General features: G+C 43.9%; 1 protein-coding gene across 2 annotated transcripts in view; it reads right to left on the bottom strand.

The window, feature by feature from the left end:
* The window catches only part of Mgat4a (alpha-1,3-mannosyl-glycoprotein 4-beta-N-acetylglucosaminyltransferase A), a 106,488-nt gene that overhangs the window by 824 nt on the left and 81,984 nt on the right, over nt 1-23,680 (bottom strand). For both annotated transcript variants that reach the window (XM_005359940.3, XM_026785650.1), the window contains exons 6-14: nt 14,585-14,631; nt 12,336-12,449; nt 11,522-11,597; nt 5,090-5,204; nt 4,158-4,288; nt 3,330-3,437; nt 3,039-3,232; nt 2,507-2,585; nt 1,468-1,534 (exon numbers count right to left, since the gene is read on the bottom strand). In XM_005359940.3, the coding sequence (XP_005359997.1) occupies nt 1,468-1,534; nt 2,507-2,585; nt 3,039-3,232; nt 3,330-3,437; nt 4,158-4,288; nt 5,090-5,204; nt 11,522-11,597; nt 12,336-12,449; nt 14,585-14,631 (931 nt within the window). The remainder of the gene's footprint in view (nt 1-1,467; nt 1,535-2,506; nt 2,586-3,038; nt 3,233-3,329; nt 3,438-4,157; nt 4,289-5,089; nt 5,205-11,521; nt 11,598-12,335; nt 12,450-14,584; nt 14,632-23,680) is intronic.

A 23,680-nucleotide genomic window follows, 5' to 3' on the forward strand; every position in this document is an offset into this window, starting at 1 on the left:
TGGTTTTTGGAGACAGGGTTTCTCTGTGGTTTTGGACCTGTCCTGGAACTAGCTCTTGTAGACCAGGCTGGTCTTGAACTCACAGAGATCCGCCTACTTCTGCCTCCCAAGTGCTGGGATTAAAGGCGTGCGCCACCACCGCCCGGCCCAGAAAGTAATTGTTAAAGACTTATTGGAGAGTCGGACATGAGCATAAAGCACCACCAAAGGCAAAATATTTCTAGACATCTGTAGACAGGAAATAAACAAGTTAAACCCATTGGTCTGCTTTTATTCAGCTTTCAAAGTCCCATGAACTGATGTACTCTTGAAGACCTTAGAGGCAACCTATGTTAGCAGGGGCACACTTCTTTCTGCCCACTGTAAACAAGTAAGCATGGTGAAGACGTGTGTGTCTTTACATCAACAGTATATAACCTGCAGGATGTCAGCATTAGACACTCTACTCAAACCTTTTCTGACCAAATCCATTTCGTAACAGCAATCAGTTGCTGCCCCGAAGGTCAAGTTGGTCATAAAGAGCTCCACCATTTCAGGTATTCAGGGGCTGGGCTAGGGCAGGGGCTCTGTCCATGTATATCTTCCCAAGACTCCACTGAGAAGAAACTTCGGTGTGTTGCCTGCTCTATACAATTCCCATACACAACTCCATTGAAATTTTATTGGAAAGCCCATGACTACCTTGCCTGCTCACATGTCATAACGCTGTCTCCACTCTCTTCTGTCTTGGCTTTGCACTCATCAAGATGTGAACCCAATGTATCTGGTCACAGTTAAAATCCTGGACTACATACACCGGAAGGGACTTCAGAGGTCCCTGGTCATGGCCCTATTCCTTCCACACACTGGTCTGTGGTCCTTTCCCAGGTTCTCTTTCTCTACCAATGGCTCTTTCTTCTGCTCTTTACACTGAAATAAAACTAGCATCTCTTTCCTATGACCACAGCACTCTTCATACCCACCCCAAACCACACCCAGCAGGGGTCCAATGACTGCCTGTGGACTAGCTGCTCCTTCCAGCCATGTTTTTGGAATGAAGTAGCAACAAGTCTGATAAAATTCAGTTCTGGCTGCGGACAGGCTATTTTCTTGGTTTTCCCAATTAGACACCTAGCTGAACCCTGATTCTAGCTACTCTCCCTAACAGCCTCCAAGGCTTCCTCAGCTGCTGCTGTCAGTCAGCCAGCATCACAACACAGAGGGCCCACCCTGGAGGGAGGACAGAAAGACTCAGGGAAGGTGGACTCATTGTCACTGAGATACAGCACCACACAGGTGACAGAGAAAGCCGACAAGCCAGGGAGCCCACCCGGGATTGGAAACTGTCAAGTCTACGGAATGGAAGGAACAATCTGAGCACACTGGTGATGTCTGTAACTGCCAAGCAGCTGAATGTCGGACAAGAATTTGAAATGACTTTTGGAGTCAGTCCAGGAAATAAGGGGCGTGTTACTAAGGAGACATTACCTATTCTGAAATAGCCATCTTCTAATCGTTTATCTTTGGTTTCTTTGCTGATTTCCAAATTGTCGCTCTAAAATAAAATAAAAGCAGCAATTATGGGTAATTAGGCCCCTTTAAAACGAATTTAACTTTGTATATAAAAGTTGCATTTGTGGCAGAGTTATGAAAGAAAATGGCATCTCAAAACTGAGAATTCTCAAAACCTGTTGGTAAAACTTTAACCTCTCCCCCCGCCTGCAAATCCACCAATGGTTACAGAACGAAGACTGCATGCTAACGTGAATAAAATGCAGGCATTTCTACAGACCAGTGAGCTAACCGTGCCCCATCAGGCACTCAGATATTCAGCCGGCATCATGGAGCTCAAAATATACAAAGTAAACAACTGTGGTAAAATATGGACCCTTTTCCTAATACAAACAACTGTATTATTTTTCCAGTAGAAAGCAAAATGAAGAGTATTGATGAAACAAATGGGTACATTAATATCAGGTATTCAACATTTTTAAAAAAAACGTAGCAATACCACCCACCATTGAAGTCCTACATCTCACGAGAATTTTTGTTAGCCTCATAAATAAGAACAACCTCTATGTATCCATTGTGACAACTGGCTTTGTCACCCTGACACAACTGGAGATCAGCAGGAAGAAAGCCTCAGTGAGGGACTGTCTACGTTAGTCTGGCTTGTGAGCATATCTATAGGAAGTTATCTTAATTGATCTGGGAAGACCCAGGCCACTGGGGGCAGAACCATTCCCTAGGCAGAGGTCCCTGAGCCATGTAAGAGAGGAGAAACTGAGCTGAGCACAAACAAACATACATGAGAGCATGCAGGCACTCACATCTCTCTGCTCTTGACTGTGGAGTTGATGTAACTTGGTATTTAAAATTCCTGCCTGACTTCCCCACAATGACGACCTATAATCTGGAATTGTAAGCTAAAATTAGCCTCTCTCTTCCCTAAATTGCTTTCTGTTAGGGCATTTTCAGCACAGTAACAAAAATGAAACTAGAACATCAGGAGTAGCAGCAGCCATACCTTAAGAGGCAGAACCTCCACAGTTGTGTTAAGCAGGATGTCTCCTGGGTGTTCTTGATTGCCACTATGGAACAAATAACTGGAAACACATACCAAAGAATGAAAACATGACTTAGACTTCAGTGTACAAGACTCAGAACACATCCTCACCCCAGAGTGAGCTCTTGGATGGCACAGGATAACCTCACCAGCACCTGCAACCACCTAGCTGACTCAAAAATACTGGGAAACTTAAGCCTAAAGAACGTAGCCCCAAGCAGTGTTATCCCTGCCAGAAGCCCCCATGCTTGCTGTTTAACATTCAATAAACACAACGCAACCACAGCCTGACCTGTTTGCAACATTTTCCACACAAATACAACACTTTATTACAGTGCAGCATACTCAGCTGTATGAAGTTAATTTATAACCAAAACTTTTGTAACTCACCACCCCTTTCCCAGCCTAACTGTGCACCAAGCACACACAACGAAGCACATTCCAAGCAGAAGTTGGGGATTCTAAGACAAAACAGAATTCCACTGTCACTGACCTTTCTACATTGACTGGTTTGTCGAATTTAAACAGGATGTAGTCTCCAGCTGTGGGGGTGATGGCCCAGAAGAAGTCCTCGCCCATGTAGGTCTTCTCCAGTGTATGACCTTGGTACACCTTCATGGAAGTGGAGACCTCCGCGGGGGGGTTCACATGGATCTTGAGAAGCAATGGTTTCATGTAATCTTTATCCTAGGAGGACATGTGTGTCTCGTTATGTAACACATAGCTCATCTGCACACGAAACAGCAACCTGTATCGCTAGGAAAGGCTATGTTAAATCACCAACCGTGAGTTTCTGAATTTTCCCAGACAGTGAGGAATGCAGACCCACGTGCTGGAAGAGGGACGGTCGGAAGCGGATTCGTAGATTTGCCTTCTGTCTGTCACAATGTTTCTAGACATTTAAAAGAATCTGGTTTTATTATTCAATAATAAAGTGCAAGTCAGACCCTGAAGAGTCCTGTGAGCTGGCATATGGCATCACTGCTATTTAACATGTTCAGGTGTACTGGGGTCTGATACTGTCTCAAAAGAATTTAAGGGGAAAAAATAAAAGACAGTAGGCAGAACAGAAAGAAAACAGCACACCCTTCACAAGTCGGTCTGCTGTCTATCGATAGCCAATGCTAACAGGCTAGCAAGCCTCGAGACCCCACCAGTGTTTCTCAGCCATACACAGTGGAGTCAATGCTTAGAAACAGGGAGGTTGAGGGATTTTCTAGTACTAAAAAGTGCGTTATATATGCACACACATACACTGCCATGAATGAAGACTGAAACCTCATGAACGCTGTTTAAAGCACTCTATCATTGTACCCCTCCCCCCACACACACACCTTTCTAACACTGGAACTTAGAATTGGCTTCAGAATGAAGCCAAGCACATGAAGAAAGGAGGAAACAGTTTCCCTGCCGTGGCCTTATTTAACTTGTAACCAACATCTACTTCACTCAAAGTTACTTTCATAAAGGAAACAAAGAAGAAACTTCCAGGCACTCAGGCAGCTGAGGTAGGAGGATCTTCAACCTGCTGCTACATGAGATTCTACCTGAGATTCTATCTCAAAAAGAAAAGAAAAAGTCTCCCCTGGACAGCATGGAAAAATGAACTCACGGCATCTTTTTCGGGGTTGCAGACTTTCACCCAGAGAATGTGGTCCAAGAGCCAGTCAATGGGTTTCTCCTTATAAAACATAAAGATGAACTCCACAATCAGAGTAAGATCTGGTGCTTGGAACATTTTTCCTGAAAAGACATTCCCAGTCAACAGCCGTCACAAAGAACCAATCCTTGAGATGCCTGCAGAAGTGACTTCTATGCACTAACTACATTGAGGTTTTCCTCTCATCATTAAGAACAGTATCACTTTAGCTAAAAGTTCTCTGGACTTGTCACCTGGGTAGAAACAGAAGTCACTGATCCCCACTGTTAACAACAATTTAACACACAATGTTGCTAAAGGGTTCATAATCTGATGTCAGATTATTTTTTTTTCCTATCTTAGTAAGACTGTTCCAATAAATAACAGAATTTGAGAGATTTACGTTTTAAAAAGTATGCAGGCCTGGGGATACAGCTCAGGGATAGAGCACTTGCCTAGCAACACGTGGCTATTTTAGGGACACTATTCCCCAAAGGCATTAAAATAAGCCCCCCCCCAAACAGTTCATGAAAGAAAGAAGTGAACAAGGGCTGCATGTTACAGTCCCCCTAAGAACCTGGCAGTGCCATACTTTGGGGATGAACCCCAGTCATAAGCACAAAGGAAATGAAAGTGACAGAGAAGTCATACACGCTCCCAGCACCATGGCGGCCTCTGTGCAGCTCTCTGGAGGACATGCTACACCACAGACTCAGAGTCTACATGAATTTATGTGCATCTTTTTGCATAAGGAGATTTACCTAAGTTTAATTTTCTCAGCACCAATCAATTTCTCTGGGAAAAAAAGGATAACTTTTTTTTTGGTTAAAAAAAAAAAAGCAACTGGTTTAAGATTCTGAGACTTGGCTGTTTTATAATGAAGATAAATCAAACACTTTTCTTACCAATGAAGCCAAGCTGAGAAAACTCTAGAATCATCCATTCTTCAGAAGAGAGTTGAAGTGCAAAATTTTTTATGGTATTAAAATAGTTTTGTTTCACAATAATATCATCTTCAAGCTAGAAAAAAATTGAAAAATCATATTCAATAAGACAAAAAGCAAAAAGAGGATAAACGGGCATTATTACAGAAAAACCCAACATACTCTCATGAAAATCAAGAAGACTGTGGTTAAAGCCAATTAAAATATAAAAACGGGTGTTATGAAAACAAGAAATATACTCTGTGGGTCAACTTCCTGGGTCAGAGGTCAAAGAGAAGCCAGTGCCTTGCTCACCCACCTTCTACCTGGGTACCTGAGAGGACCAACATGAAGACTGGGTATGCATCCATCTGATGCCTTCTGTATTCTGTCTGAATCACTCCTATGTACAGCGCGCGCGTGCGCACACACACACACACACACACACACACACACTCTCTCGCGCTCTCTCCCCCCCCCCCCCCCCAAATAGAACCAGAGCTTAGCTCAAGCTAGACAAGGACTCGATCCCTGAGCCACATCCCTAGAAAGCCCCTTCATATTTCTATGTGTATGTAAGTATCTCTGACCGCGTTTAAGGGCATCACGTGTGTGCAGGAGCCTGTGGCAGTGAGAAGGGACGCTGGACCCCCTGGAACTGGAGTAACAGGGAGATATGAGACACTGTGTGGGGTGTGACAGTGAGAAGGACAAGACGTGACCAGAAGCACCTGGCAGCGTTCCTGAAGGTGATCTTCACACTCTAAGTCACACTGCCAAGAAGGGCAGTGAGCCACATGAATGAAGATACTCAAGGACTCCAGTCACTATCTGGGGCTGCCTTTATGGGGTTCAAGAGAAAGAGAAATCTGATTGCTAAAGGGGATAGCAAGGGTAATTCCCCGTTTTGATTGACGGATTAAGGCAGACAGTCATTTCTCTACTGTGCATGTCCTGTCTCAGAATGTGTCTGATTTAATCATCTACATGCCTAATTATGCACAGGCGATAGTAAAGAGGGGACTTTCCCTACAAGTTTACTTAGGGACACGGTTTTGCCTTGCTGCTGCAGATGCACCCCAAACCAGTTCAGGCCAGACCGGCCTTTCCATCTGGAGTATGAATGAACAAAATCTGTTGAAGAAGAGAAGAAACTTACTACATCATTCCTAGTGGATGTGTATACAGCTCAAGCAAGGTTGGGCCTCTAGGGTGCTAACAGGTTTCTGGGTGCAGCTGTCTCAGGCTGTCAAGTACATTACTACTAGAAGAGGAGTGTATGTACAGCCCAAACCAAGCAGAGTTCCAGGTCACTGAACTATTCCCCACGCTTGCCTGCATCATTAATGGGATATGCAAAGTGATTTGGGAACACTGAGACAGGAAATGTTCACAAAAATATGACGCTTGAATGGAAATCTGAAGGTCCAATGTCGTACTGAGTGAGGGAAATGACTGTGAATGGCATCGGAGCTCTGAGTCACCCATGATAAGAACCTTGGCATAATTTAATGTTGGGCGGTATGGCCCTTCGAGACATGGTATAACACTGCCACTCTAAACTCATCCCAAGTCCAGGCACAACCCCAGGATGGCTGGTATTTCCTTTTTCTCTTTAAGCATAAGCAATCCCTTGATGATACAACTGACCTCGTTCTACTCTTTCTTTATAAATATCTTATATTTTTCCAATACTGGGAACTGAACACAGGGGCATGCACACTGGCCAGTATTCTCCCACTGGGTTGCCTCCCACCCACAGACACCCTTTAGAAGCTGTGGATATGAAACTCCCATGTTTGCAACCACGAAGCCACAGCCCTAGGAAAGTGGGAGATGAAGTCCTTTGATTCTCCCCCTCCCACCATCCTCAGCTCTGTTTTCCTGGGATTTCCCTAGGTGACTCCTTTTGCTTTACAAACATTTCAAGCCAGCATACTCTGTGGGCTTCTGAAGCTAGTGCGTTTCCCCTACTAATACTCTGTAGACAGATGACAATGAGCTCTTTGACAGGATTCTCGTGCTGCCCAACTCTGAAGAGCAGAATATAAAGCAACTCTATTTCCTGAGGAACAAGTTTTGGGGAAATATACCACTTTTAGAAAAACTCATCAACCTTTGTAGAGCTGAAGATTTAGGTACAGCCCAAATAATCAACAATAAGGTAATGATGTAAGAACAATATTATTCCAAGAAAAGACTAAAAGCAACACCAATTTCCATTTACCAGTATTTAAGGCTTTTGATATTATGTTGGGACAAAAAAAAAAAAACAAAAAAAAAACAAAAAAAACGGTCATGAGGCAATGTGTTTGTTGACCTTGTTAGAGATTTCAGACATCAAGAAGATAATGAATAGCAAACTCCAGTCCCCCTTCACCCACAGAAATATGGCTTAAAATCAGAGCATTCAATAGCTAAAGCCACTTTTCTGGGCATGGTTCTCCAACTCCTGACTTCTCCATTAGCAGGGAAATTAGTCATAAATCCCTGGAGCCTCTGCCCTTCTAGCATGCATCCTGATAATGTCATTTCTGTCTTATTTCAAAGTATGGGCGGAACATGGCAGGCACCCAACAGAGGCCAAGAACAAAGGCCAGAGGCTGCACAGCATAGACGAGCACTAAGTGATGCCCAATATTCCCTCACACACTCTAAGAGTGGGGTTGTGCACACCAGAGTAGAAACCAGCAAATCACACTTGGGTTACACCCACAAGTCCAGAAAGAGAGGACCCAAGCAGCAGTGATTGTGACAACATGGACAAGACCTGTGTAAGGGCCTCCCAGACATAAAACCTGCATAAAGGGGGAAGGTGGGCATGACACACACACCCATCACCACTAGCTGAGGAGCTATTGGCATTCTCTAGCTGCTGAGAGAGGGAGAGTCGCCTCCTTTAATAATGTGACCCCTGGTAGGTCGACACACACCAGGGCAAGCTCCACCTCCAAGACTAGCTGGGCAGCACAAACTGGACTTCGTGAGTTTGAAAAGGAAACTCAGAGGTGGGCGGGTGGAAAAGGTAAATGAGAGGAAGGGGGCAGTGAGTATGTTCAAAATACAATGCGAGAAACTAAAAGAATTAACAAAAATACTGCTTTTAAAAGAGGCTCTGGGAACTACAGAGATGTATCGGTGGTTTAACAAACACACTTGCCACTCTTCCAGAGGAGCCAGGTTCAGTTCCCAGAACCCACAAGTTGGCTCACAGCCATTTATAACTGCAGTCCAGGGGGCTCAGCTGGTAACAGCACTTATGCAGTGCATATACATACATGAATGCAAAACACTCATATGCATAAAGAAGAAAATAATTATTTTAATTTACAGGGCTCCAGAAGCTCTGCTGGCACAACACCAGACCACAAGAACAAGGTGGGCTGTTGAGGATGGCTGATTTTCAGATACCAAAATCCCAACAGTAACAAAGATGACATTGCAGTGAGGCTGCTAAAAACAGAGGCAGTGAAATGTGTAAGGGAGTTAAGTGAGAACAGCACCGAAGAGACAAACTGTGGAGGAGAACCAGCGAGAAACAGGAACTGAAGATACAAAACCTGAATGGGAAACTTCACAGCAGACCCAGACGGGCAGAAGAAAGCATGAGCAAAGACCGAGTTTTCAATAGAACAAAAAGGGAAAATGACCATGAAGACAGTCCGAGGAACCTGCAGATCCTTGAAGCGAACAGGAACCTTGATCTCTTACAAATCTGGTATAACCCAAAGTACAAAAATCCATGGACATGCAATGTGAGAAGCCGCGGGGGGGACTTGGCTGTGGCTCGGTGGAGGCATTGCTCTTCTAGCTCACACAAAGCCTGAATCTGACCCTCAGCACATCTAGACCAGGTACAGTGGCACACTCTACTCCTGTAATCCCAGCACAGCAAGTTCAAGTCAGCCTAGAATGGAGACGTACAATCTTATAGAGGCAATTTGTGTTATCAAAAACAAAGTAGGAAGAAGGAGCAGATATAAAGTCGGTAATTCATATGGCTTGAAATTAAGTGATCTGTTTTAGACAGACTGCTGTAACTATATACAGCATGTTTCAAGTTACTATAACGATAACACAAAGAAAATCAAGAAGGAAATCAAAACACACGACTATAAAAAAAAATCAATGGAAACAAAAGCAAGCAAGGATGTTTCTGCAATGATCAGCAAAACTGACAAAACTTTAGTCTGAGTAACACTGGAAAAGAGAGGACTCCATTAGACACGAGAGGGCATTAACACTGGTGTCACAGAAGTGCAAGAGTTGTGCGTGAGTAGGGGCTTCTACAGTGTTAGGTGTGTGCTAATGAATGGATTAACTAGAAGAAATAATGAGTTCCTAGAAAGATACAAGTCACTGAGACTGACCTGCAGACAAATACATTTAAGCATGACACTAACAAGTAAGGGGATCAAAGATGAAAACAAAACAAAAAGCCTTGAAGGGCTGGGCATGTAGCTCGGTTGGTCAAGTGCTTGTCTAGCACGCATCAAACTCTGGGTTTGATCCCCACCACCTGAAACTACCATATGGCAGCATATGGCATAATGCCAACACTTGGGGTGTGCAGGCAGAGGGATTTAGGCACCAGATCATCCTTGGCTACATGCTAAGCTCAGGGCCAGCCTGGGCTATGTAAGATGCTGTCTAAGACGATGACACCAACAAACTCTTCCTTAACTTCCTCACAAAGCAAAGTGGAAAGGTCAGGATCAGAGAACTTCACTGAAGTTGCATGAAAGATGCAACTGATTTTTCTCAAACTCGCCTAAAAACTGACAAGAGAGAATTCCTTCAAATGCAGTCTGTGAGCCCAGCATTCCCAAGATGGAAATCAAAAGATTTCCCTCTGGGATCACAAACAGGCAGGGATTCCCACTAGTCAGCAAAACTCTGGGAATCCCAGCTGAAGCCATCAGACACCCAAGAGTCAAAAGCACCCAAAGCCGGAGGAAAAGAAGCTGCATCTCTGCATTTGCCTTCACATCATGTTGCTTCTTTTGACGCCCACAAAAATGTCTATGTGCAGTCCCTCCTAAGACATGTACTCCCCTGGAACTCATTATGGCCCAGGCTGGCCTCAGATCAGAGATCCTGTTTCCTCCTAATGCAGGACGATGAGTTTGTGCCACTGTGCTTAGGTCAATTTGTAAATCACGACACTGGGGTCACATCCAAGATGCCACTGGCAACCCCATGTCCTGAAGTTTCCCCATGACACGCCTTATACAAATCCACAAAAAAACTATTACAAATAATAAATGTTTCAGCAAAGCTGCAAGATAAAAAAAAAAATCAACACATCATCATTTCTTCCCACTAACAACAACCAATAACCCCAACCCAACTGTATTTTAATCTCATTCTGTAGACTGCCAAAAAGGCTAAGACACTCAGGAATAGCATAAGGAAGTAAAAGACTTATCCCAGGCGGACTATCAAAGAAAACAAGGTGTTGCACGCTTGCAGCCCCAGCACTCAAAGGCAGAAGCAGGAAAACCCCAAGTCTGAGGCCAACTTGCGATGCAATCAGAACTACCCTGAGTTTAAGCCCCAACACCCATGACAAAAAGCCAGTTGTGGCAGTGCCTGCCTGAAATCCCAGCACTGAGCAGGCAGCTAAGACTAACTCTGGGGGCTTGCTAGTCAGCCAGTTTAGCTTTAGTGCTAAGTTTCCAGGTTCAGTGGGAGGTTCAACCTCAAAAAAAAAAAAAATGGTAAAGATTACCTGGGGAAGAGCCCCAGTATTGACCTCTAGCCCCTATAAGTAAACACACACATGTACCCCACACACATACACATTCACACATACAAGAAACTTCCAGAAATGAACAGATGCTTTCTAATACCTTCCCGACTTCCAGACCCACGTGAAAATTCTGACATAGACCTCTGAACCCAAACTTAGTTAAACTATATGTAGAATGTGTTCATAGGATGTGGTCATCTTTACAAAATAAATATGAAACAAAATCTATTCTGACTTTTACATTTCAAATCTTTTATAAGCTAAGTGTATTTCTTTTTATATTTTAGTAAATCTATTGAAGAAGAAGAGGAAGAGGAGGAGGAGGAGGAGGAGTCAAAACCACCAAATAAAAAGACAGAGGAAGGTCTGTGCTACGTCTCTAACACTTCTTTAACTCGTGAGAAGCGCTATGTACCTTTAACAAACACTTCTTTAACTAGTGAGAAGCGCTATGTACCTTTAACAAACAAACACTTCTTTAACTCGTGAGAAGGACGTGCTGTGATGTCCACACGCCTTTAATCCCAGCACCAAGGAAACAGAGGCAGGTGGATCTCTGTGAGTTCAGGACCAATCTGGTCTACATAGCAAATTCCAGGCCCAATCTCAAACAACACAAAAGAAACAACAGCAAAAATACCTGTAAAGAGCCCGGCTCTTACCTGAATGTAATAGATGCCCTTCTCCTGAGCATACATCATTAGAAAGCAATAATCCAGGTTTTGCTTGGTTCTCCATCTGAAACAAACAGTTTCAGAGTAAGTGAGGAATCAGACTCAAAGTTAGCAAACTCAGACTATGTGTGAACACACACAAACCCGAGAGACAGTCAAAGGGTGGCTTCCTCCAATGAAGCCTTGCTCACCATATACTCCTAAGACAACACTAACCCTCCAGCTACCCCGTGCACAGAAGGCTCTCCAGTGAGGAGAATTTGGGCATCACTGTAGACCCTACATTCCCTTCTAGAGACAGATCAGCATAAAAGATGCTAAAATACCCACCAGTGAGCACATTACTAGACACGGAACTCATGGCTCCGTGCGTGCTTGGCTAATGTTCTACTTTTGAGCTACAATCCAGCATTTTCCGGACTGCCTTATCCACAAACCTTTGCTTCAGTAATATCTTACTGTCTCCTTGAATTAGTGCTTGGCAAAGTCTACTTTAGGAAATAGATATGAGGCTATGTCTGGAGCTGTGAAGTGAATATGGCCAGAGATAGATAATGCATATTAAATGCAAACGGAAACTAATCCTATGTATTACTGTCTGTAAAACACACTTAGGTCTAGAATAGTAATCTTTTTGAATTCCTAGTGGCTAACAGAAACACACTAATTAATGCTGAGCACAATGAACCCCAAGCTCAGTTCAGCTAAGCAAAGCACTTAGACTCTCTGTCCTGCTGAACAAGATGGCCTAGGATATCTCGCCATGACTGCCTGACATCTAAACAAGGAAGCGCCTGCTCACCTTACTCTTTCCTTGGAGTCTCCAAACGTCTCCTTCAGGTTTGTCAAGTCAGGGTAATAGCTTTCAGGAGGGGAGATTATTTCCAGCAGGCCAGAACTAAGTTCTTTAGAAAATCTACCAAGAGAAAGGTTAGCTGTATTATTTTAGCTCTGTGGGATTTCATTTGTCTTAATGCTCAACTCATTGCATTTAACATGAAACGCATGGCTAAGCAGGAGAGCAGAGTATGAGGAGACGGATATAGTGTGCTAAATGCGGTCAGCTCACCGCTGAGCAGAAAATACAAATTTCTCTGCTGATACAAGTTTTGAGTTTCCTCTTTTTTTTTTTCAGCCATGCTTTTTAAAGACAGCAAAATGTCAGAGGAGAAACAGTAAACTGCAGCAGAGAGATCCTGGGTAAACTGCAGGCACTGCCGTCTTTTAAGTGATTCGTTTTTTAAATCTAAGTAAATCAAGGTCCCATAGAAAGAGGGGGACCGAAGGAAAAAAGCAAACAAATTGTATGCTGACCCAAAATATATTACTCATGAAAAATCAAAGTTCTTCCATTTTTCTGGGTTAGTAAGATGGGTCAGTCATAAAGGTGTTTGCCCCCTAAGCCTGAAGGACTGGGTTCAATCCCAGGGACCCGCACAGTAGGAGAGACAACCACAAAAGTTCCTCTGACTACAGCACGTGAATGCATATACACACAAATCAATAAGTGTGACTGTTTTCAAATTTAAAGACAAAGTTCTTCAATATTCAGGAAGATTTATCTGTAGGCTTCAGGCTCTGTATCATTTCAAACCAGGGCTTTTTAACTGACAGCAACTTTATCCCTCCTGGGAACATTCAGTGGGGCCTGGAGGCATTTTCATCGTCACTAGTGGCGATTCTCTGACATCTAAGGGACAGGGCTAAGGATCCTGCTCCACATCCTTCGACCAAGACCCACCTATCAGCGCTGCTGGACTGAGAAGCCCTTTCTGAGGCTCTTGAGTCAGTTTTCACTAATTGTGGTTCCTTTCTCGTTCACCTCCTTGTCTCATACTTGCAAATCTTCACCCAATATTCTATAAGGTTGGCCTCTGTGCAAAGCCACGGGTATGTACTGCACTCATTTTCTAGACTTGGTTTCCCTGCATATTAAGGAGCCTGCAGAGCTGCCCCTGAGATGAATGGGAAGGCCAATCAGTCATTATTCCCTGCTTCTTTAAAGGGATTGTCTATACCAGCTTATTTCTACAGAATGTAGCATTTGAGAATTTGTTTTGTTTGTTTTTTCGAGACAGCGTTTCTCTGCAGCTTCGGAGCCTGTCCTGGAACTAGCTCTTGTAGACCAGGCTGTCCTCGAACTCACAGAGATCCGCCTGCCTCTGCCTCCCGAGTGCTGGGATTAAAGGCATGTGCCACCACCACTCGGCTACACTTGAGAAAAATTTTAACGCACACAACTTGACCCTGAAGTACACACAATATTTTATTAAATCTCCAGCTTTCATATTTTGATTAACAAGGAGGAATTATTTTAAGTATGGAGTTGGCAAGTAACTCCTGCTTTTATGTCATTTTTTTTAAAGATTTTTATTATTTTTAATTACGTGTGTATGTTGGTGGGGACTTGGGGGTGGGATGGAACTAAAAGTCAGGTCATCTACAAGACAAGCAAACACCTTTAGCCACTGGGCTCTCTCTCCAACTTCCTAAGCCTTTCTTGTCGAGTAGAAAATGTGCCCTTTAGGAGTAAAACCAGATAAAATCCACAGAAGAAACCTGTCGGGTCTAACTTTAAAACTGGCAAGTGAATACTATAAACATGGCAAGGCCTGAAACTCCCTAAGCTCCGCATCTGTCCCCTGCCCACAGTAAATTGGGGCCCAATCTTGGCAGGACAGAAAAACATGCTTGGATATGATGGCTCAGTTTTAACACCTGTCCTGACAACAAATTTGCCTGGTAAGTAGAGGGTGGGGATTCAAACAGTTCTGTACAACTCTGGCTCTCTCTCTCCTCCTCCAAGAGTAAAGACAACTAGCTGGTAGTGTTCCATGCAGATGCTACTCAGTTTTTCCCACAGTGGAGTTAGCAGTTTACCCACCAGACACTGGGGTTTATATGCAGCTTTATGCATATAAATGCATAAATGCAGCAGTTTAATGAGAATATAAAGGGCTGCTGACATGGGTGAACAGAGAAGTGAATTAGAAAGGAGCCAAAGATAATAGCAATGAAAATATTTCCATTTCTGTACTTTGGAAAACTTACTCTTTCTCCAGGTTCGCTATAACGCTGTTAACATAATCAAGGTCTGTCTGGGAAAGAGAGAAAAACATTATCGTTTTTATTTCACTTTACAAAATAAAAAGATTTTTATTTTATGTGTGTGTTGGTCTGCATAGTATGTGTGTGCACCTAGCGTACACATGTACACGTGTGGTGTGTGTGTTGCCCTTGGAGGCCAGAAGAGGGCATCAGATCCCCTGGAACTGGTATTACAAATGTTTGTAAGCCATGGTGTGGGTGCTGGGAACTGAACTCAGGTCCTCAAGAAGAGCAGCCGGTGCTCTTAGCTGCTGAGCCATCTCTCCAGTCCCTTATTTCACTTTTAAAGCCAAACTCAAAGTGGCACAAATGATGAATCACACACTGAAAATGTCATTTTAACTTTTTAGACACTTGTTCTATGAAACCGCACTTGTAAATGTCCTTAGGTACAAGCTATTACAGTAAGCAATAGTTTCAATCACTGATGCTCAACTTACTAGAACATGAAGCAATTCCTATTTCTCCTGAAAATCCAAACTCTGAAGCAGTGAATGTGCACAGCAGCAGAAGTGGGCTGCTGCAGGCAAGGACTCCAGTGCTCAGAACCATGAGACAAAACCGGGCTCAACCTTTACCTTGCAGCCACCTGCCTGTTCAGCCTGTGTTGCTCCTCTGAGCTCTCTCTCTTTTATTAAAAAGGAGGGGTGGGGTGGAAGAAACCTTAGAGACTATATTCAATAAACTTATATAATAAAAAGCAGCATGATATTGATATCGAGAACTCAAATCAGGAGAATAATAACCGTAGTTAGAATTGAAGGTCATGTTTCAATTACAAGCAATTAAAAATCCAGGCTGAGGATGTAGCTCAGTGGTAGAGTCTTTGTCTTAAATGAACCAAGCCCTAGGTTTGAGCTACAAAAAAAAACCCTGAAAATATTCTTTTCTTAGTGAGGTTTACTATTGCTGTGATGAAACACCACGACCAAAATCCAACTGGGGAAGAAGGCTTTATTTGGCTTACACGCCACATCAGAGTTCATCACTGAACATTCCGGCAGGAACCTGGAGGCAGGAGCTAATGCAGAGGCCACTAAGAGGTTCTCTTACTGGCTTGCACACCATGAGCTTGCTCATCCTGCTTCCTTACAGGAGCCAAGACCACCTACCAGGGCTGGTCCCATCCACAGTGGACTAGGCCCACTCCCATCAATCACTAATTAAGAAAATGCCCTACAGGTTTGCCTACAGACTGATCTTACTGAGACATTTTCCTCAGCTGAGGCTCCATCTGCTCCAGTACCTCTAGCTTGTGTTAAGTTGACAAAAACTAGCCAGCACAATTCTCTATCCATTAAAAATTCAGTGACAACTTAAATGTGGTCAACTATTAAGACAAATCAATGGTATATAAAATCTGACCAACGTTATGAAGGCAGTCATATATTTAACACTTACAAGTAAAAAGAAACAGCTTAACGCTGAAAGTAATAAGAAAATCTCATTAAAAACTAATGTGCATTTTTGCCTAATTTAACTTTAATGTTTGTTAATGGAAATTTCAACTTTTATTAAGCTTAACGATTTAAGAACAAAGTATCTGCATAATCCCACATCCTTCAAACCCTTAAGAAAGAGTTTTAGAGATACAGCACAGGACCAGAGACCAAACTGCTCTCCTCCACTTCGGCAAACCCAAATGTCAACGATCTGTTCTTAAATAATCACCCACAAGCTTTACCAAAGAGTATCCGAGTCTAGGCTTTTGGAGACTGTAGCCAAATTTGGTTTGCATAGACTACAAAAATGCTTAGAAACATCCTGAAAGCCAACTGATAAACACTCAATGAGGCAAAGTGATACACCTGTCTAGCACAAAGGACTACGAAGATGCAACAGCCTGCCCTCTCCTCCCAGCAGGTTGATCTGAAGCAGAGAACCAGGAAGAACCGTGTGTGAACACAGTTTGTTATGTGCACTGTAAGTCAGTTTATGAGCAAAGGGGTCCTTATGACGCATCATCCTTACCTTAACTATTCATATACCTAATAGTAGATTTGTAAACAACTGTGACTGGTGTGCTTTCATGCAAGAGAACCTTTCTATACCTACTGGAGACTGGGAGGTGGAGTGGAACCCCTCTGAGGAAAGCTCAACCTGTGATCCATCTAGAAGCACTGGGCCACACTTGTCAAATCTTTCCAATGGGACTCCTCCTGGCCTCTCCCTCAGTGCTGGGGCAAGGCTGAGCACTCAGAGTTGCTCATTGTAAGAATGCCATTTTGCTTAAGATTTTAAGTGTGTGGATATTTTGCCTGCATGTATGTCTGTGCACCGTGTGCATGCCTTGTACATGCAGGGGTCAGAAAAGGGCATCAGATTCCTTAGAATTGGAACCAAGGACAGCTGAGAACCATCATGTGGGTGCTGGGAATCAAATTCAAATCCTTTGCAAGAGCAGGCAGTCTCTTAACCACTGAGCCGTCTCTCCAGCTGCCTAAGATATTTTAAACAGTATGTGAAAACTAATAGAAGAGAAGGAATCAGTCAAATCTGTCAGCTGAACACTGGGATGCTTGGACAGTTGGGAATTAAATAGGCATAAAAAAGCAAAGATGGGCTGAAGATGGCTTACTCAGCAAGCAAAAGGCCCAAAGACCCAATACCCAAATGGGGAGGAGGGACAAGTATGCCAACACATACCCAAAATCCCAAGGCTGGGGATGAGGAGGACCCTGGATCTCAACCGACAGTCAGGCTAGTGAGATCCAGGCTGTGTCTTTAAAAACACCAAGTGTGACAGAGAAAGATGCCGGACTTTGACCTCTGACGCACACACGACTTTTAAGCCCAGGATTTTGGAGGCAGAGGCAGGTGGCTCTCTGTGAGTTAGAGGTCATCTTAGTCTACAGAGTTCCAGGACAGCTAGGGCTAGAGAGTGAAATCTTGTTGGGAAAAAAAGGAAGGAAAGATACCAAACAAACCAAACCAAGCCAAACAAAAACTCAGCAGGAGATATTTCTTCTAAATGTTGAAGACAGATACACTACCAGCCAGTTGTCTTTACTCTTGGGAGAGGAGAGAGAGAGAATCTTGAGGACATGTTACATGAAAGAAATCACAATGCAAAAAGGACTGTGCATTGTGCAACTGCACTGATAAGAAATATACCAAAGGGAAAACTGTGGGCACACAAAGTAGATTAACAGCTGGCCCGGGCTGATGAAACAGATGAACAGGTTTTCTTCTCAGGGCTGTGAAACTGTTCTTAAACACGCTGGCATGATGGCAGACCAGCTTGACTTAAAAGGATGAGCTGAATAGAATGTGAACCATACACACAAAAGCAACGCATATAACAGTAAGAGAACCAGCATGCCATGCTGCGCATACAGAGCTGAGGAAGGACAAGACTGCTCCGCTTCATCAGGGGTAGATGTACAAAAACTGAACACATACAAGGGTGGGCCTAAGAGGTGATGACATCAGCAGGAACCGAAGGTCTTCTCCATCAGGAAAATTTCAACTGGCAATCTCACAGACCCCAATATTTGGAGAACTACTTCAGTGTACTCCTTCCTTTAAACCAAGGCCATAAGGAGAGGATGTTCCTGGGTCACAACTCTCTAGAGGAAAAATCCAGATGCCTTAGCATCTTGAGACATGTCCCAGGAGGCCCATCCTAGGCTCATCTAACTATAGCACCTAGGTAAGACAGAATCAAAGAATGTAAGTGAGGTCACCCTGTGGAACTGCCATCTGAAATACGTATCCAACAGATGACGTGGTAGCCCAATCACAAACCTGAACTGGTCACTTTCAGAAGAACTGAGGAAATTTCACAGAGTCCCTGAAGAGCTGGTCTTCATGCTCAGCCTCAGAGGCCGGTCCAGTGGCCCTACCCCAGCAGAGAGACATGTGCCTCCACATGTCACTGACAGTAGACATGCTGGCCATAAGCAGTCAAAGCAGTGGCTCCCCTCAGCCAAAAAGCCTTCCAAAGACCCTGCCTGGGAGCAAGACTCCCAGCTCCACACTCTTACACAGCAGCTCAGGGTCACAGCTGTCTGAATTCAGACCGTATACACCAAACCATCCACAGCTGCACCCTGATGGAGACGTCATCTTCAAGTGTACATTTCTAAGCACAGCCTCTCAGCTGACTCATCCTGAACAGCAGCTCTGCCTAATCCGGGATCTCAGCTTACATCTCTCTCCAGCTGCAGGTGACAATCGGTATGATTATGAACGCTTGGGCTACGAGTAGCCACACGACCAACCTGCAAGACACCTAATCAGAGACTCGCAATTTTGTCCACAATGTCACCAGATAGATGGCCCTTCCCGAATAACACACTAGTCCCAAGAGTGTTTTATCCCTACTAAGCAACACCTATAAGGACCAGAAGAGGGAGCTGTTTCCCAAAACAATTCCAGGAACAGAGGGATCAGGTGCATTTCCATCCCTTCCCCTCCCACTGGCAAAGTCTACTACAGTTCCAACTATGAACTCCAAAGAAACAGATCTATGAAACATGACTGTCATAGATTCAGAAGATGCCCCACAAGACTATGCAGAAATAAAATTGTCAGTGCCTGGTGATTCAGGTCTACAATTTTAGTTACTCTGGAGGCTGATAGTTCAATGTCTGCTTAAGCAACTCAGTAAGACTCTATCTCAAATCAATAAGTTAGAATCTCAGTGTGTATGCCGACATCCATGTATGGGCAGAAGGGGTCACCAGTGAATTCCAACCCAAACTATGAAAACTCCAAACAAAGGAAAATCTTGAAAGCAGGAAGTGATAAGAAATCTAGCACACATGAAAGAATACAAATACAGTTATTGTAGATTTCATAACAGGAACCCCACGAGTCAGGAAAATGAAGGAATATATCCAAAGAGCTGAGGGGGAGAAATGACACCACCACCCTGCAAAGCTGCCTCTCAGAAACTGGAGAAACGGGACTGGTAAGGAGGCTCAGCGGTAAGGCAACTAAGTTGCTGCCAAGTTTGAGTTCAATTCCCAGAGAAAAGGAGAAGCAACTCAGAGAAAGAGCACATCCCCCGAAGTCATTCTCTGATCCCCACATGTGCAACAGCACGTGCATACATACCCTACACAGCACAACTGTCTACACTTTATATGAGGACATGGAGACAGAACCTAAGCTCATCTCTTTACAGGACTTGTTAGAGTGAGTTCCTTAAGTAAAAATGAAAAGTCTCTAATCATTAGGGGAGAGAGCTGGCTCAGAGGTTAGGAGTGCTGGCTGTTCTTCCAGAGGACCCAACAGGGTCTGATTCCCAGCATCCACTTGGTGACTCACAACTGACTGGAACTCTAGTGTCAGGAGATCAGACACCTCTTTTGGCCTCCTCAGGCACAAAAGTGGTGCACAGACATCCTAGTAGGCAAAGCAGCACAGAAGATATCAAAGAAGAACCTCAGTGGTAAGTGGCCGCATTTAGCATTCTCCAGGGCTGTGCTGGCGTTTACAAAGCACCTCAGCCTTTAGTACAACATTTATTAACGACAGAGAGCGTAAGCTGTCGAGAGATAAGCATCAGAAACAAAGTGCAGGAGGGAGTAAAGGTGCAGAGTTGTCTGAGCACAGTTTATCAGGTTGCTGTGTGTGTCTCACCAGAACTACAAAGCAAAACTCTGTAGCAGAAGCAGGAAATAAAAATAGAAAGCATTCAAAGCACCTAGCTACACGAAACCACAAAGGAAGACACAAAGGACCAGCCAGACCAGAAAACCATGAGAAACACAGCAGAAGGAATCCTTACCTATCAGTGAGTGCTGGGAATGCAAATAGACTCGGGACTATAATGAGAAAGAGTGACTTAGTGGACTGGAATATTCTCTCTCTCTCTCTCTCTCTCTCTCTCTCTCTCTCTCTCTCACACACACACACACACACACACACACACACACACACACACACACACAAAGACCCAACAGTATGCTGCCTCAATTTGTCTTCAATTACAAACACAGAAAGTGAAGAGATTTAAAAGATGCTCCAGGCAATTGAAGACCAGGAGAGACCAGAACCTACCTCTACTTTAGTAAACAACATAGGCTGCAATGAACTATTACTGAAGCAGAGGCAAGAAGTTCTCTGAGTTGGAGACCGCCCTGATCTACACAGTGTGTAGGCAGGCTGCCAGGGTAACATAGAGAGAACCTGTCTCAAAAAAAGCCCACTGTCTAAAGAGGAAAAGTATTTTATGTCCCACATACATACATAAACAACTTAAACGGATCTGAAGGGGCCAAGCAATCGCTCGAGTCAGCCACTGTGGGTGGTAAGCTCGGCTCTTGTCTGACTTGACTGCTCAGCTTCTACTCTTCCTCTATGCCGTGCCTGTGTGACTTGGCAAAGTCCACAAGGGGTTATTTCTGTGTCATTATCCTCCTTTCAGAACCCTCATCTGAGGTTCTTTCCAAGAGCTCAGTTTGGTCTTCTCCCTTCTGCGCTGTGACGCAGAACATGTCACCACGTAGGACATTTATTACCCTGTGTAATCTACTGTCCAGCGTCTCAGAACATCCATTCAGACATTTCCCTAGCTTTTTAGCTGCTTACGTCAGGGACTCCACCATGGCCAGAAACAGATGTTATTTTACATATTAAAGAACCAATGAGAATTCCAGAAAGATAATTTGCATCTGTAACTATTCAGCAAGAAATCAAGGACAGACAATGTGTTCACAACTGGAGCTGAGAGTTTACGAGAAATCTTATTTCCTTGGATCTGAGACAAGAGTATTATTGCCCACATAATGTTTGGTTTGTTTTTTTTTTTACTTTAAATAAAGACAAACACAGGCCATAGTATTTGTGTGAGCTTTACTAGTTTCTAAAATAGTCAAGTGCTGTAACATAACGTGTCAGAAAGAGGAAGTTAAAAGGCTAGACCAAAGAAAAAGAGACTGTTTCTTCAAGTCCGTCTGTCCTTGCCTTTCTATCCCCTCCAGTCTGCAGGGGACAGGAGACATCCCACACACTCCCCAGCACTCACTAGGTTCAACTCTGTTCCTAAACTGACCACATCTGGGGCCTCTTGGAATAGCCTAGTCTAAAGCTCACCTGTATCATGACAAGGGTTTTGTCCTGACCAAAGCTGCCAATAGGAGCCTTTCAAAAGGCAAGTATGACATTCTCACCAAAGGCCTGCAACCATGGTGTAATCATAAGAACATGTCAGAGAGATTCAAGCTGAGACACTATCACACAGGAGACCAGAACTCATAAAAACAATCCTAACTCCTAAGGAGCTATCATAGAGAGAAGAAACCGCAGATTCAGGACTACTGGATGGAACCTGGGATGCTACAACAGATGTGGAAACAGAGAGGACCGTAGCAGTAGCAACATGAAATCCAAATGAATTCACAAGAAGTACTGGAGCCAGTAGACTGGGCCTGGTGGCACATGCCTTTAATCCCATCAGGGAAGCAGAGACAGGTAGATAGATCTCTGTGAGTTCAAGGCTAGTGGGTCTGCATAGTGAGACTTCATCACAAAAAAAAAAAAACAAAAAGAAAAGAAAGAAAAAAAAGCATTGAGCCCACAGGATGTCTCAATGGGTAAAAGCACCAAGCAAGTGACTACCAAGTATTTGGCTGTGCTCTGACCTCAGTGTGAATATAGAATGAAAACACACACTAAAACACAGAGAGAACAGTGAGAGAAAGTGTGTGGGGGGTTAATTTTTAAAGTATAGCTGGACATGATGACACACACCTTTAATCCCAGCACTTTAGGAGGCAGAGGCAGGCGGATGTCTGAGTTTGAGGCCAGCCTGGTCTACAGAGTGAGTTCCAGGGCTACACAGAGAAACCGTGTGTGTGTATATGTTTAAAAAGTATTACACTTTGTTAATTTCTTAATCTTAGTAACTATTGTAGCTACTTAAATTGCAGCATTATAGTGGGGGAACAATCTTTTTTTAGGAGGGGGTGTTCTGAGACAGGGTTCCTCTGTGTAGCCTTGGCTATCTTTGAACTCACTTTGTAGACCAGGATGGCCTTGAACTCACAGAGATCCACCTGCCTCTGCCTCCTGAGTGCTGGGATTAAAGGCATGCGCCACCACTGCCTGGCTCACTCTGCAATTTTTTAAAACCTTTCTTTAACTGTAAAATTCTTTCAAAATAAGAAGCTTTAAAAATGTCTTTTAAAAGCGTCAAGTGTCGGGCTGGAAAGACGGTGCAGCACTTAAGAGCACTGGCTGTGCTTCCAAAGGACCTGACTTTTATTTCTAGCACCAACATGGTGGCTCACAACCATCTGTAACTCCAGTAATAGGAGATCCTTTGGCCTGGGAGGACACCAGGCACACACACGGCTCACAGACATATGTGCAGACAGACATACATACACATACTTTTTTTCTTAATTACCAGGTATTTTTACCTATCAGATGTTGTCTCTTCTTAAAATTCTCAAGGGGATTCCCATGAGGGAGCAACGTTCAGCAAGACTAACTCCCAGCCTGAGTCAAGCTTTATTGGAACATGACCTCATCCCTTCATATATGTATGACTCATGGCTACTTGCAGGCTAAAGGTGGCAAGTTTAGCAGTTTTAACACAGACCACGTGACTTGCAAAACTGAAAATCTTTACCATTGTCTATTTAAAAAAATGCCAGCTCTCTTGACTTAAAGCAAAAGCAGAGCCCACGAAGACCTGGAGTCCTCTGTGTTCTTCCATCCTATTCTTCCCTGACGCCCCCCCCACCCATCTGCTGAATTCTAGCCACTCACAGTCCTCTTGAAACTGTTTCCTCAAATGTCTCAGCAACGCTGCGGTCCTGGGCCCTTGCTCGTATTATTCGATGGCGCATGATTCAGGCCTTTGCCCAAATGACCTCACTGCTCCAATAAGCCTGCTCCGCAGTGGCCATGTATTATCTCCCTTGCTTCCCCTCCCTGCCCCATTCATCCTTCATACGCCATGCTCCACGAGTGAGCTGCACCATCGTCTCTACACGTCTCAGAAGGGTTTATTTCACTCACTGATAAACCTATCACTTATCACCTCTTCAGAAAATGCTTGTTGAGCCAGGCGATGGTGGCGCA

This window comes from Microtus ochrogaster, linkage group LG2 (genome assembly GCF_000317375.1).
Source record: "Microtus ochrogaster isolate Prairie Vole_2 linkage group LG2, MicOch1.0, whole genome shotgun sequence".
NCBI lineage: Eukaryota > Metazoa > Chordata > Mammalia > Rodentia > Cricetidae > Microtus > Microtus ochrogaster.